The sequence below is a fragment of the Schistocerca nitens genome, chromosome 11 (assembly GCF_023898315.1).
Source record: "Schistocerca nitens isolate TAMUIC-IGC-003100 chromosome 11, iqSchNite1.1, whole genome shotgun sequence".
NCBI lineage: Eukaryota > Metazoa > Arthropoda > Insecta > Orthoptera > Acrididae > Schistocerca > Schistocerca nitens.
This window is the reverse complement of record NC_064624.1, coordinates 59232852-59249070: the sequence shown is the minus strand read 5'-3', so window position 1 is coordinate 59249070 and position 16219 is coordinate 59232852. Positions and strand designations below refer to the sequence as shown.

Below are 16219 nucleotides of genomic sequence, written 5' to 3'. Positions count from 1 at the left end.
TATTCTCTTCACCATAAGAATAATACGAATATAAACATTTTGCCATGTATTCTTTCGTGTTTGCTGCTATCTCATTTAAATCCTGTCTGCGTAATAAACTAAGAAACTAGAGTGAGACAACAGCAAACGCGGAAGAATATACGTATCGTGTCATGTTTATATTCGTATTATTCTTATGCCTAATAGTGATACAGTCAGAAATGAAGCACAGCAACTGACTAGATTTTAAATGTAAGATGACTAATTTCTGTGCAGAATTTGATGTACTAAAGAAGCGGCCGCAAATATTTTCAAACGGAGGAAAATTTTCGCAAAACTCTCGTTCAGAACATGTTCTATCATACGCATGTTCTATCATACGCATGTTCTATCATACGCATTTGGTTCTTGTTGATCATTATCAAAGAAAGCAGCAGTGTAAGTAACAACAAATAGCAGTCTCTAGCCATTTTTTCGCTAATGAGACGATTCCTCTTTATTTTTTTAAGCGGCGACAGGCCGTAAACACGCACTATCAAAATGCGACAAACAATGCATTACACAGTACAGTAATGCATTTTCAGCTTAGAGTGACGTAAACACCTATAACAAAGAAAACGGCACTTATCAGATCAAAGCAAAATAAGCAATCGATTCAAACCAGACGAAGCACGTGAAAAAGGAAGGGTACCCGTATAAATACGGACGGAGCGCCTGATGCATAGCAATGGCTACCTGGTAAAGCTTAACTACTATGCTTACGACTCGAACCAAACTACTGTAGCTGTATCGTCTTTCATTCAACCTAAATTGTGTCTCATATTACAATGGACCAACTTTGTTTCGATTTGGAGGTGCGGCCTTAAACTTTTCTCTCCCCTTGAATTTTGAGTCTCAAATTTCAGGTGCGGCTTAGATTCGGGAAATTTTTTTTTCCTTTATTTCGAGTCTCATTTTTCAGGTGCGGCTTAGATTCGAGTGCGGCTTAGATTCGAGTAAATACGATAAGTCTTAATGGTTTAAACTCTTATAATCTAGCATTTCAGTAGAGCAGAACCTTTATGCGCGATGGTGGGCCATGCATGTATGTTAAAGAAGGCATTATGTATGAAGTCCAAAATATTATTTCATTAAGTGGAGAAAAACATATAGAAATATCAGCCATAAACATATGGGACACAAATATGTTCCAAAGCCTAAACATATTATATATACATCGTTCTCCTAGCAGTGATATGGAAATTTTCATCACAAAACTGAACCTTCTGGGAGGTAAATGGGCAGAATATAGAAACACTTGCAACTAAAACAAAGGGTTATACACATTATATTAAACAGTAACTAGAGAGCTCACTGGAGAGTGGTGTTTAAAAACTTGGGTATCCTGACAGTTCCATGTGAATACGATTTTCAAACAGTGAGATACATAAAGAAAAATATTGACCAGTACCCAACCAACAGTTGCTTTCACAAACATGGAACCACATCTGGTCACTATTTACACCTCCACAGGAAAAACAAAGTAAAAATCAAAAATAGTGTGCTACATAATGAAATAAAATTGTACAATAAGAACAGTGAGATATCTGTAAAACTTAATAACATGAGGAAGTACAAAAATAGAAATGGTATCTGTGTAGAGGGCTTCAAACTTATGTGTCAGTCCTAAGCTTCTTCACTTTCCTTGAATCTATTTTGGACTTTCTTGCCTTATCATTATGCATTTTCTCAAAGTTGTTAATGAGTATCCTGTTGGCACAGAGAGATACATATTCCAGTTTGCTTAACAATGTGTTGTGAAGCAAACACATACATTCAGCATTATCCACTGCTTTCACAACTTTTGACATGCTTATCTTCTGAGGAATGGGAAGCTGTTTACCACACGACATAAATTGCTGAAGAAAGTCATTCACAAGTAGAGAGACTGTATGCCACACTATTCCAACTGTGATCACTACTGTCTCTGTAGGCAAAGTCAGATTACCCCTGTCCAGTTCCTTCACAAAGTTGTAAGAAGAATCTACCTCAACTTCTTTGTTCAGCTGCAACCATTCAGTACATTTGTCACACTTAGATTTCTGAAGGGCTTTCCTAGCTGCATAACCTCCTATGTATGTCAAAATAGGTAACATGTTAGGTGGAACATCATCCATACCGAAGGTGATGTCCATAATATCAGAAAAAATGCTAATGTCAATATTACAGTCTAGCTGTTGTTAGGCAGGAATTGTGTGTTTCAAGTGCACATTATCATTTTGAGCTGCAAACAGTACATCATTTTTGAATCTTAATTTTCTTTCATTTTCTAAAACTTGGATGTAACTAATGTAGTAATTTACCCCACTCAACTGTCTGTAGCACCCAAAGCGGCCCTCTAAATCGTCACTTTGAAATTTTCCTAGCAATATGTAGTCAATGTCATATTTCTCAAATAAGTATGGAATTATCTGCAGAAAAGATTCAGTTGTTAATATTAAAGACTGGACTGTCTGTGATGTTAAAGCATCACTTATTGGTACAGATACTCTCTAAACTTTTAGCCAATGACACAGATTATTTAGAAATGTCACCTGATTGTCTGTTGTCTTCCTGATGGCTTCTCTGTAAGGATCATTGAATCTTTGTCCTTCAAATACACTTCTAACATTCACAATCTTCCACCAGTTCACAATCACCTGAAGGAAAGTCACTGTCTGATTTATGTGCTCAGTAACATTAGGCATATCCTTTGTTGCATGTTTCAAAGCTATTATGTTATTTTCATTGAAAATTTTCAAAGCTAATTTCACATTTTGTTTTTGAATAGACGATGGATACAGTACTCTAGCTGATAGTGTGTGGCCATATTCGACTAAAGAGTTTCTTTCTTTCTCATATACCAGCTCCAAATGCTTGTACAGTGCTGTCAATATTACTGAATGATCAGTCGTGTCAGGAAACTGTAACACTTTATTAACACTTCTTTGTCTGCCGATTGTTCCTGATACATTTCAGAATGTGTACAGTGTCAAACATAAAAAAAAAAAAAAAATAAAAAAAAAAAGTTTCCTGGAAGGATCTAGAGGGTGTTCAATACTGGGTTGGAGAATTCTGCTGGGGGTGAACAGTTCATATGCCTTCCTGTTTACACTGTTGTTATCTGCTATCAGACTAACAACTTTGAAGCCCACTCTTTCCACCATGCACAGAACATTACTGATCAAAGATTTCAGCTCTTCACTTGTCATATTAGCTACTGGTATAATTGCTACAACATCAACATATTTAGACAAAAGGGAAGAGACCATAAAAACCTGTGCTGTTTTGGCACACATCTCAGGATGAAAAAAGCTACTCCCATGTATTGAGCCAGATTTAAATGAAAGTTGTGGTTGCACATAAATCTCATCTAACAACAGAGACACTAACAACTCATGTTTTTCTAAATATTTCACCCTGTTTCATATATAAGGACTCGTTTGAACTGATGCAGTGACTAGCTGGTAATTACAAATTAGTTTCTGCAGGGTTCGTGGGTGGGGTAAAAACATTAAATCACATTTCCTCAAGGCATTGTATGCACTGACAGAATGTACATACAAGCAGCATGCCACTATCATGGTGTTGTTGCCATAGTGTCTGTTGTTTTTTGAGATTTGTGATACATGGAGTTGTTCTACAATAAATTTCAGTTGTACATTTTCATCATAATTTGGGATAGTCTGCAAGCAATTGACAGCACAGTTTATTTTATCTGTAACAGTAGGCAAAATTTCCCCTTTCTCAACCATTGACATTACATTTTCTGAAACGTTTATGGAAGTTAATTTCTTCACATCATTGATGGATGCATTAATTGCAAAATGAATTCCTTCACTAACATTTACTCTAAAGCTCAAATCACTATTAACAGTGATGAATGCAGAAACACAAGGTATTCCCCTGTCTAATCCCAAAAGACAGATATGCAATTTTTCATCATCTCTAATCACAGACCACTTGTTGCTGCAAATTTTCTGGCCTTCTAGAAATACAGAAATATCATTGAGACACGAAAGTGAATTTTGTTGGAGGTGTAAGTTGTTTGACTCAATATTGTCTTGAATAGCTTTTTTAAGATTATCGTCTTCCACATCAGCAAGACGTCTCACTTTTGTAGTTTATTTAGAACAGTATGAGGGAGTGTTGGGAAAAATAGTTGGCACAGCATTTTCGGTGAGTTTTGGGATTATTCTGGGAAATTCTTTCAGTTGTCCTCTGTCCATAATTATGTCCACTCGAATTACACATGATTCATCGAAGTGTTTTACACAAATATTTGGCCGTTTTAGTTCGGTTAAGTCTGTTGGGATATTTCGAAGCCACAGTGCACGTCGACTCTCGTCAGATGGCAAAGAAAATGTAGTCGTTCTCTCTGTTTCGGAATCATAATTCGACCGACAGCCGAACACACTACATCGACGTGGCATTTCAAGAGTTCCAGATCTAGAAATAAAATGAAACCGTATTTCAATACGTTACCTCGAAGTTACAGTGAGGTGTAAGATCTCAAAATCACGTCAGGATAAACACACTCAGACGGTTAGAATCTTCTAAAGCAGTAAACGAAGATGCATTTGAGGTTAACATACCTTGCTTACAATTATCAATGTTTCGCACACAACACCGTTAACATAACAAATGTATTCTGTTGATGCACTTAGTTAAACTCCACTTTTGTAGTACGAAAAACAACGCAGCAAATAGCAATGCTCTTTCACACACGTTGCTTCCACTAGCAAATCAAGACGCCGAGTGTGACGTCACGTTCACGCACCGGAGCCTGTCTTTCTCGTTGGCCTCGTAGTGAAGAGAGTTGAGCACAATTTGCCAGATATTATTGTAGCGAGATGTGTTTCAATGTAAACTTTAAACTAAATAAAAAATGTTAACATTTTTATGGCATTTGTCGAATATATTTCTTTTTATTTACAATTGATGAAATATTTTGTGCCGTATGGTTTGTTGTGTGCAGAATGTTCATGTCAGATCATGAATCTGTGACTTTTCTTCAACTTTTTTCCCCCCGTGACAGAAAAAAAATTGCAATAAAATGTTTATCCAGGGTGTATACGACCCGGGACAACCGGGAGATCTGGGGAAAAACCCAGGAATATTTCCATACGGGAGAAAACTGGGAAAAACCCGGGAATTGTTTAGAATTCCGGGAGTTTTTCGTTGTTTTAGTTTTCAGTTAAATTTTTGTGAATTTGACTGGTATGAACCAATACTCTAACAAAGGAATTATTGTATCCCGCTACTGCAGAATGATACTGCAGCAACAAAACATGAACGGGAGAAAAAAAAACGAAAATAAAACTTAAGTTGCAAAGGAAATGTGCCATATACAACAACAAAACAGTGCTCGTACAAGCGTCTGCCAACAGTAAAGTGTGTCAAAGGCTTTAGGAACACTATGCAATGCTTTATAACAACAAATTGCCTCCGATGAGCGTGACGTGACAACTGTTTAAATTAGATTCGTTTGAGCAGGTGCGGGCGGGCTCTTGCGCATGCGCAGTTGAGTCGCGTACGAGTATTACCTTCTCCCGCTTCTGGTTACGGAAGTGTGGCTGGGTGCCACTACTTAATATTGCCCCGGTTCTGAAATCGTAGATCCGGGGCTGATGCACAGAGCAGTCCGAGTTGTGGTGGGGAGGTGGGTCGTCTCCACGTGACCTGTGTTTACGTTCAGTGATTTTGTTGTTTCCTCTTCATTTATTGCTCTCACATTAAATGATAACAAAACGGATTTTTGTGGCCGGGAGCTATCAAATGAATTAAAATACGTTCGCATAATTACGGCAGGCTAAAATATGTTAATAGTTTCAGATTTTATTTCCACCTTTGACAGTCAAGCATTAATCGCCTTACAGAACAATGAAGTTATTTTTGCTGCTTTGCTAAAGAGATTTGGCTTTTATTAATCCTTTCTACTGAGGCAGTCAATTTATTTGAAACTAAGTGTTTAATTTCACACTATTGGCTAGTTTGAACTGTTCGCTTCATTTCATTGCATGTATGGCATTATGCTATAATAAAGAACCAAACTTAAGTACTGGTTCTCCAAGAAAATTTACATACGGATGTGCATTTTAAGCTTAATTATGCACTTTAGTATGGTTCGCGAAATCCCGATGCTCTTGAAGTATCCTTTGATGTCTTGTTTCTTTTATGATACATGTAAGATCTTTTAATGTTTTACACGTACGAATATATGGGCTTCCTGCGTCATCGTAGCTGAGCAAGCGCGGTGACGCCAGTTATCTGGCACTTTCTTGCAACTGCTGAAACGAACCTATTTCTAACAGGTCGTGGGAAAATACTGCGAATGGTGGTTTGAAAAGCGTTACATTCGAAGCAGATTTCCTTTTACGCAAGATGAATTATGTGCGAGAATGTACAATGAATTTCTTAAATCACAAAGCGTTTGACTCTCATTTAAAAATCAACTCTTTGAGGACGACCATTTAGAAGTATTTCGAACCCAGAAGATGAGACATTTGCGTCGTTATTAAAAATTTTACTGGCACATTTGTGTGTGTATCTTAAAGTGCAACAAGTGCGAAAAAGATCAACATTATATGTGGAAGCTTAGCTTCTCTTCAAACTTATTAATCTTCGAGACCAATATTATATGTGAATGCTATGTTTATATATTTAAGCCATTAACTTTTCTTATTTGTGTATTCGCGCTACTTAAGAGTGATCTTGCTATTGGCTGACTACATCACGTGTCCTATTGCTGTCATCAGCTGGCAAGATCACGTGAATGAGCTATGACGCCTACAAAAGCGCATCGCAGTCTCAGTTTCAATGCTTCGGAAAGTGACATGCGTTATGTGGTGGAATTCAAATTTATACCTTTGTAATACGAAAGTATGCAGCGAACATGTTGCTGCACATCAAAGGTCTTTCAGAACGTGTTTTTCCTCCTAAGTTTCGTTTTCTAAAGTGCCGGTAAATTATATGTCGGTATATAAAACCATAAACATTCAAAGGTTGATGACTTTTACAGTGCCGAGGAAGAGTATACTGTCACTTAACAGGAAAAAGTGTGTTTTCGTCCGGGAGAAAGTGTATTTTTAACCGGGAAATCCGGGAATTTTTTTTCCTTGGCCACGTATACACCCTGTTATCAGTAGACTTGATGTGAACTACATTTCTGTATAGGTTTGGGGGTTTGTCACGGTGCTGTCGTAACAAATTTGTGCTGTTGTAATATCTCTACTCGAACAGAGTACTCTTTCATAAATCACTCATTTCTAGTTGCATTTCTTACAGTGCCTGGTGCTACTGAAAATAGCGTGCTAAATAATTTCAATTCATTTTCTGTGTCGCACAGTTTCTCAGACTCTGTCTCGAAGCTGTGCAGGGTTTTGTTGATAAACCACGAATCTTGTTCTGATGTAGTTGTGGCGATAGGTGACTTTCGAAAGAAGTAAAGTACTGTGTTCGTGTACGAGTAAATTTACTGACCTGTTAAAGTAGTCCTTGTGGTTTCATCCTCTTTCAGAGTCAGTTACTGATTGTTTGGTGCTTCGAGTAGCATTTGTTGTTCTTTTTATTGTGCGAGATGTCGGATGTCGTCGTGGAATCCCCATATTTCATTGGCACAACTGACTGACATCTTCAGTTTGACAGACATGCTTCTGAGCTACGATTGAAGCTTCCTATTTGTTTCACTCTAAGTAGCAAACACGAAGGCTTGAAGCTGCCAAATTTGGTGGCCAGTAACGAAGGTAGAAACCTCGTGGGAATGACAGCTGCACCATCTGTCGGATGACGAACTGAGGACATCGGGACAAGTGCAATATCTATTGTTTTCGATGTGCAGTGCGTTTGGCTGCAGCAACTTCTGTCGTAAGCAGCATCCTGAAATACACATCCGTGCTGCCGAGTGACACCCTCGCCATTGCCAAAATATTTAAGTCATCCCTTGTATGACCAGTAGTTTCTCTTTACGGTCACTGTCACTTTAATATTGCCTGCGGCAGATTCCACGTTCTGCCAATTTAGAATCCAGTACTTCTGTTCACGAGATTTGTCACGCTGCACCTTCCACCAACCGAGAAACTGAGATCTCTTCTAGGCTCAGTGAAGGCGGTCTCGGTTGGACAGTGCCTGTCATTTATAAGATTCCTCGTAGCTGTGGGAAGTTGTACATCGGACAAACTTGCACCGTGGAAGACGGATATGTCGAACATCGATGACACGCACATTTGGACTGGCCGGAGAAATCTGCAGTATCCGAGCGTTGGCTCAGTATCGGCTGTAATACGGCCTGCAAAATTACCGAAATGCTCTCGATGACATCTTCGTGTTGGGACAGTGTAATAAAGAAGCAGTGGGAATTCACATCTCGACAAATATTTTGAACAGAGACCGCGTGTTCCAGCTTTGCGCACCACGGGATCCAGTGCTGTCAGTATTAAAGTGGCAGTGATGGCTAAGGGAAACTGTCGGTTGTGCGAGGGATGACATTTTAGTGACGGCTTAAATATTACAGCGAGAGTGGTCGCAAGGCAGTGCTCAGTAGGAACGACAGCCTTTACGCGTACACTGAAGTCCTCATTTTATGCCCTGACAGGTTGCACAGCTGACCTTCCTGCTACCCATTCAGAAACCTTCGATATCGGTCACCAAATCTGTCATCTCCGTGCTTGCACATTTCGTACTTACGAGGGACAACTGTGACCTCGAACACTTGGAACTGCACAAAACTGTGGTTAGACTAACACTTTGTCATAAAACGACAGCAGCCTGTGTCATTTCCGTGGAAAACTCTGCAGTTGGCTGCTAGCGCCACGAGATGGTGGCATATTGCAGCTGCACGAAAAAGTGCTCGAGCTGTGTGAATGTATTCTTGGAGTGTTTGCATGTGAGTTACTGTCTCAATTGTGTACACTGACATCGTGAAGAGAATTAATCCTATCAATCCTGTCCACATATTAGGAACAAATTTGTGACTTGCTGAATACGGAGCTGAAATCGGGGCTGGGGATAGTGGGGATGACACGCTGGATAGATATACTGATTTTGAAAGGCAATAAGAATCTGAACGTGAACATGAGTATTCGAACAGAAAACACTCTCTCACAGTAACAAACTATAAAAGAGCATAATATCACAGTTCGGTAGAGCAAAGTCGTTCAGATCTACAGTTCGCTGTTGGCATTTGCAAATGTGGGCGCCAGATACGTCTAAAATGATCGGCTTGGACACTTTCAAAATTTCGATTTCTTTTGTCGACGATCTTAAGGCTGAATATGGCATTTCGTCCAGGCATATTACTACATTTGTCACACATAAGAACGTATAAGACAATAGTAGTATGCGTGAGAAGGCACAGTAAGTTGTGGAGAAAGTGAACACGTTTATGACAGAGAAGGGTGTGAAGAAAGGAAATGTTTGGAACAGTGACCAGAGTTAATTCCAGTACGAAATGTCTTCGTCAACACTTTTTTACAGAGGAGAGAAAACTGCAGCTACTGCACTGCAATCTGTCCACAGCTCTACCCACAACTGCGCAATTGGTGTGGCTTTATCGATGACAGACAGACGGAAAACAAACTGTACATCTGTTTTCGAGAGGCTCGAGGCAGTTTGACCCCAGATATTTCAAAGAAACTTGAAACACCCTGCCCACGAAACATTCAAAAGTGGAAAAATGACTAAAGAACACACGAAACGTTTACCGACTTCAGTCCTCGGTGAACACGTAACGAGTGAAAAGAGCCTATTGCTGTGTGATTCCTGGTCACGCCATACAGATTGTACCCTTATAGATGCACATTTTCCAAACAGAGATGTTACGCTGAAGATATTGTCACTGAAAACAATGAAGTATTGCCAACCCCTTGATGTTTATTTCTTGTGATATTGACATACCCTTATCACCATTTAGAAATGTAATTAGTGTTAAATTTTTTATTGGACTGCTCGAATCCACGAAAGTGATTTTGAATGTAAAAATGTGGCTTTAGTGAGCTGTTGAAACTTGTTCTCTTCCACTTAGTTTTAACCTCTTCATCAAAATCCCACATCTGCACTATGAAGACCAATATAAGTACTGTCAGATGTGCAGGATGTGTGTGTTTTACATGATTATAATTACATTAATCAGAAGGTTTTTGAGGCTTTTTGTCACTCGATTGAAAATGTAGTGATACACTGATGTCATTAAATTATGCACGATTTCTGTCCTAAGGTATTGATATCGTGTCACTTCGTTTCTCTGTATTAAAATGTCACTTGTGATATAATGCAACGTTTTGCACGCAGTTGACACAGACCAGTGTCGTTTGTTTATCTACAGTATTATTCTAAGCACGGTTCTGTGCAGTTCCGAGCATTGTAGGTCGAGGTGACCCTCGCTAGACTGACACCAGTAGGGGTCTTCGGCAATAGCTCAGAAGTGTGGTCATCGCAGTTGCTTTAATGAAATGTTGTGGGGATTTCACAACTTCGTCGTCTCACCCGAGAACCATTTGTATCGTTGTCGGGGAAAGCCTGAAGCGACATTACTTTGAATAGTTTTACACCAAACCATTGAAGTAGATGCATATTTATTTCCACTGTTCTTTTTATATAGTAAAGCCCACGCTAGCAATGCAACTGATCAGTGAACCACACGGACTTTTTAGGAACCTAAGTAATGCAAACAAGTGACAATAATATATGGTCATACTCCATAATTGTTCACTTGAAATTTACGTGAATGTTTAATCACACCTCAGTGACAGTTCGGCCCAAATTAACATAATATCTGTGCACAGTGAAGGCATATTCGAGATGTACGGTACGAATGTAACTGAGTGAGTGTGTATCCTAGACTACCAACAGAGAATTTTCTGGAAAGTTAAATTTTCTATTTGAAACATTCCATTAACATGTTACTGTAGTAAAAGTAAGTAGTTTTTGACAATAGAAAAATCAGTGATCTTACGGGAACTAATGTTACCACTGCGGCGAGGCCGTCGGCAGTGACTGCGTACGGAGCTAGAAAGAATAAGGTTCAGTGGTTGCACAGCTTTCAGTATTCAGTGTTAGCTTGAGGTGGTGTAAAGAACGACACCGCTGCACAGTGAATGAATGCAAATGAATGATTTCAAGTGACAAATCACGGTACACAGTGTGGCAATACGATGGAAGGTTTTAGTTTGTTGAATATGTGGACGACATTACCTACCATAATGTTTAGTGCAAACAGTGAAGTGTGGAGAGGTATTGGGGTGTTTTTCACGGGTAGAGGATGGTCCCATTATTGCGCTAAAAAAATGGTGAATGCGGAAGAATATGAAAGCATTCATTTTACTGCTTTGTTTACTATGTACAGTAGAGAAAGTTTATAGATAATAATTGCTTGTATCAGTATGGGAGTGCACCTTGCTGTAATGGAACGCCAGTGATTCAGTGGTTTACGGATTGTAACATTCCCGAAATGGATTGGTCTACACAGAGTCCCGATCCGAACCCCAGTGTTCGAGGCCAGTAAATTTTCCGGTTTCACATCTCGATTAAGAATGGGTTGGCATTCCTCTACAGGCATTCAGACATTTCTGAAAGTGCCTCCAGTGAAGTTCGAGCTGCCGTAAAGGTGGGCACGCGTCATATTAATGTCCACTGATAAGTGTCTGGACACCTATGATCCAGTGGTTCCTGTATTACATACGGAACAGAGGACAGTGAAGGAAAAAATGGTGTTTATCATAGGTCATATATTATATCAAGTGGGCCTTTTCTCCCATGTTTTGTTTCACTCATTTTACGCACAGATGCATTCATTTTATCATACACTGAAGTGACAAAACCCGTGGGATATCTCCTAACATTGTGTCGACCTTGTTAGTGCCCGGCACAGTGCAGCGACTCGGTGTGGCACGGATGCGACAAGTTGTCGGAAGTTTTGTGCTGAAATACTGAGCCTTGCTGCCTCTGTAGCCATCTGTAATTGCACAAGTGCAACCTTTGCAGGACTTTGTGCTCGAACGACCTCTCGATTATGTTCTGTAAATGAAATTTTCACTCCGCAGCGGAGTGTGTGCCGATATAAAACTTCGTGCCAGAGTAAAACTGTGTGCCGGACCGAGACTCGAACTCGGGACCTTTGCCTTTTGCGGGCGTGTGCTCTATTGTCTGAGCTATCCGAGCACGACTCGTGCCCCGTCCTCACAGTTTTACTTCCGCCAGTACCTCGCCTACTACCTTCCGAACTTCACAGAAGGTCTGCTGCGAAACTTGCAGAACTAGTGCTCCTGGAAACGAGGATATTGCGGAGACACGTCTTAGCCACAGCCTGGAGGAAGTTTCCAGAATGAAATTTTCACTCTGCAGTGGATTGTGCACCGATACGAAACTTCCTTTAAGATTATAACTGTGTGCCAGACTGAGACTCGAACTCCTGAGTTTTTTAATCTGCCACGAAGTTTCGCGTTCCGTAAATGTTCGACGAGATCACATCGTGCAATCTGGGTGGCCAACTCGTCGGCTCGAATTAACCGGATTGTTCTTCAGACGTATCGTTGCTCGGGAACGTGAAGTCCGGGAATGGCTGCAGACGGTCTCCGAGTAGCCGATCGTAACCGTTTCCAGTCGATAATCGGTTCGGTCGGACCGGCAGACCCAGTTCACTTCACGTAGACACAGCCCACACCACCGTGGAGCCACCACCAGCTCGCACAGTGCCTCGTTGACCACTCGGGTCCACAGCTTTGTGGAGTCTGCGCCACACTCGAACCCTGGGACTCGTGTGACCGGGCTACAGTTTTCCAGTTGTATAGGGTCCGACCGATACGGTCACCGTAGACACTTGTCAGTCGTCTCCAGCCACAGTTTACTAATGTCGAATTTTGCCGCCGTGCCCGGGTGGATAAGTTCGTTATACGTCTCACGTCGATTTCTGCAATTTTTTCACCCAGTTTGTCATTTAGCACTGACAAATCCTCACAAACACTGCTGCACCCGTTCCTTAAGTGAAGGCCGTCAGCCGCTGAGTTGTCCGTGGTGAGTGGTAATACCTGAAATTTGGTATTAACACTGTGGATCTCAGAATATTGATTTCCCTAAGGATTTCTGAAATGGAATGTCCCACGCACCTAGCTCCGACTACCGTTCCACGTTCATTGTCTGTCGATTCCGTGCAGCTGTAATCACATCGAAACCCTTTCACGAGAATCCCCTGCATATAAATGACAACTCTGCCAATGCTGCCTTTTCATACCTCGTGTACACAATATAACTGCCACCTTTGTACGTGTGTATCGTGATCACACGACCATCGTTACCTCAGTGTACTCGTTACTTAGTAGAGCCTTCCCTCCGAGTGCTATATTTAAGTTTATTTTAACATCTCATCGTATTTGGAGAGGCCGTTTGCACGTGACGGAATGAGTCGCAAATGCAGTACAGAAATGCTGCCCGGCAGCTAGCCTACTCCGTACACCTGTCCGGTGGTGTTAAAAGGTAATGTATTCTATTTACTCAGGAAACGCCAGTTCGGAGGAGGTCGGCCGAGACTGCGGTAGAGGACGCCCCCGCGAGTGCACCACCCGCCCGCGCTCTGACACCTGCGCGGGACACGGGGGTCTCCGCTGCCGACGGCGAGGACGTGACGCCGGAGCACTGGAAGAGGCCGAAGGATGCGGACCGGGACGCCGCCCTCCCCCACCGGGCGACACCTCACCCTGCGCGCAAGCTGGTAGGCACGCGCGACCTCGCAGAGCAGCGGCGTGCCGACAGGTCGGCCCTCGTGGGACTCCTCACTGTCATCGGCAAGGGAGGTGAGTCGGCTGTCAACTCCGTTGACTTTGTCGGGCCCACTGTGTTTGCACCTGTTGCCAATCGGTGTTGTGATTAAATAACTTCCAGTATTATGGATCTCAATAATGTTGAACGAGCCCTGTGTTTCTGTTGTAGGTAAAAGGGTGTAAAGTGTAACAAATAAAATATAAACTTCCTGACAGTGCGGTTGCTCAAAAGATAATAATAATAATATAATAATAATAATAATAATAATGTATGTTCTGCCAGTCGTAAAAGGCGACATAAAGAACAAACCACTAATAGGGCTAACCCCCCCTTTTAGTATGATTAGTTGGTTCGGGACAGAACTAATGAGGCCTCGGACAAGCACTGTCATGGTCGGGGACGACGCTTGAACTCTATGCCTGTCCACAATGGTAACGACACTGCTAGCCACACGGAAAATGATTTAAATCCAAGGAGAGGTGTTTTGCAGGATATGCTTCCTGCAACCACTCTAGAAGGAAAACAAAGACAGAGGATGAGATGGTCAGATGAAGTTACATCTTAAGGCAGCCACCAGAACAAGCACAAATAGAACACGAAGAGACACACATGTTAGATATAGAAGAAAAATTTCAGCTGACATATATAGAATACAAAGACACAAATACAGACATTAGACCATTCTTGCATAGACCACCAAATAACCCACAAGTCGAAACAACAATAACTATCAACACAATCATACACAACAAAATAAATGAAAATACAACTATGGAAGAGTTACAACTACTGGTTTACATAGGAGCACTCACTATACTAAATATACACACTAGGCAGAGATCAGAACCAACCAAGACACACAAGAAACCCACAAAACCAGCATGGCAACACAGGCTACAGATCAGAATAGAAAAACTGAGAAAAGACATCGGACAGCTAACACAATTTATAAGAAATGAAATAACAGACAGAAAACAGAAAAGGTTTGTAAAATCTCACAACAAGAAGCGATAGAGCAATTAGATGAAAAGAAGCAGAAATTACAAGCATTGGCCAAACGACTTAGAAGATACAAAAAAAGTGAAAATAGAAGGAAACAAAACCAAACATTCAACACAACCCAAAAGAAATTTTACCAGACAATAGATAACACACACATTAAAATAGACAATCCACCAAACATAACAGATAATGGACACACTTCTGGAGCAACATATCGTCAAACCCCGTACAACATAACAGACATGCACAGTGGATACAAGCAGAAACAGACACATACAAGATGATACCTCAAATGTCTGAAGTGATAATTTTGCAACATGAAGTCACCCAAGCAATTAATTCTACTCACAATTGGAAAGCCCCTGGAAAAGATAAAATAGCAAATTTCTGGCTAAAGAAATTCACCTCAACACATTCACATCTAACTAAATTATTTAACAGTTACATTGCAGACCCATACACATTCCCTGATACACTTACACAAGGAATAACTTATCTGAAACCTAAAGATCAAGCAGACACTGCAAACCCAGCAAAATATCGCCCCGTAACATGCCTACCAACAATATATAAAATACTAACTTCAGTCATTACACAGAAATAAATGACACATACAACACAGGACAAAATTATAAATGAAGAACAAAAAGACTGCTGCAAAGGAGCACGAGGATGTAAAGAGCAACTGATAATAGATGCAAAGGTGGCATATCAAGCTAAAACTAAACAAATGTCGCTACACTACGCATACATTGATTACCAAAAAGCTTTTGATAGTGTACCCTACTCATGGTTACTACAAATATTGGAAATATACAAGGTAGATCCGAAATTGATACAGTTCCTAAACATAGTAATGAAAAACTGGAAAACCACACTTAATATCCAAACAAATTCAAATAATATCACATCACAGCCAATACAGATTAAGCGTGGAATATACCAAGGAGACTCATTAAGTCCTTTCTGGTCCTGCCTTGCTCTGAACCCACTATACAACATTGTAAATAATACAAATTATGGATATAATATTATTGGGAGATACCAACACAAAATCGCACATTTGCTATTCATGGATGATCTAAAACTACTGGCAGCAACAAATCAACAACTGAACCAATTACTAAAGATAACAGAGGTATTCAGCAATGATATAAATATGGCTTTTGGAACAGACAAATGTAAGAAAAATAGCATAGTCAAGGGAAAACACACTAAACGGGAAGATTACATATTGGATAACCACAGCGACTGCATAGAAGCGATGGAAAAAACAGATGCCTATAAATATCTAGGATACAGACAAAAAATAGGAATAGATAATACAAATATTAAAGAAGAACTAAAAGAAAAATATAGACAAAGACTAACAAAAATACTGAAAATAGAATTGACAGCAAGAAACAAGACAAAAGCTATAAATACTTATGCTATACCAATATTGACCTACTCATTTGGAGTAGTGAAA

The 16219-nt window shown here is 40.4% G+C and overlaps 1 protein-coding gene across 1 annotated transcript in view; it reads left to right on the top strand.

Moving 5' to 3' along the window:
* The window catches only part of LOC126212621 (mucin-19-like), a 135788-nt gene that overhangs the window by 55240 nt on the left and 64329 nt on the right, over positions 1-16219 (top strand). The window contains exon 7 of the mRNA XM_049940050.1: positions 13487-13781. Within this exon, the coding sequence (XP_049796007.1) occupies positions 13487-13781 (295 nt within the window). The remainder of the gene's footprint in view (positions 1-13486; positions 13782-16219) is intronic.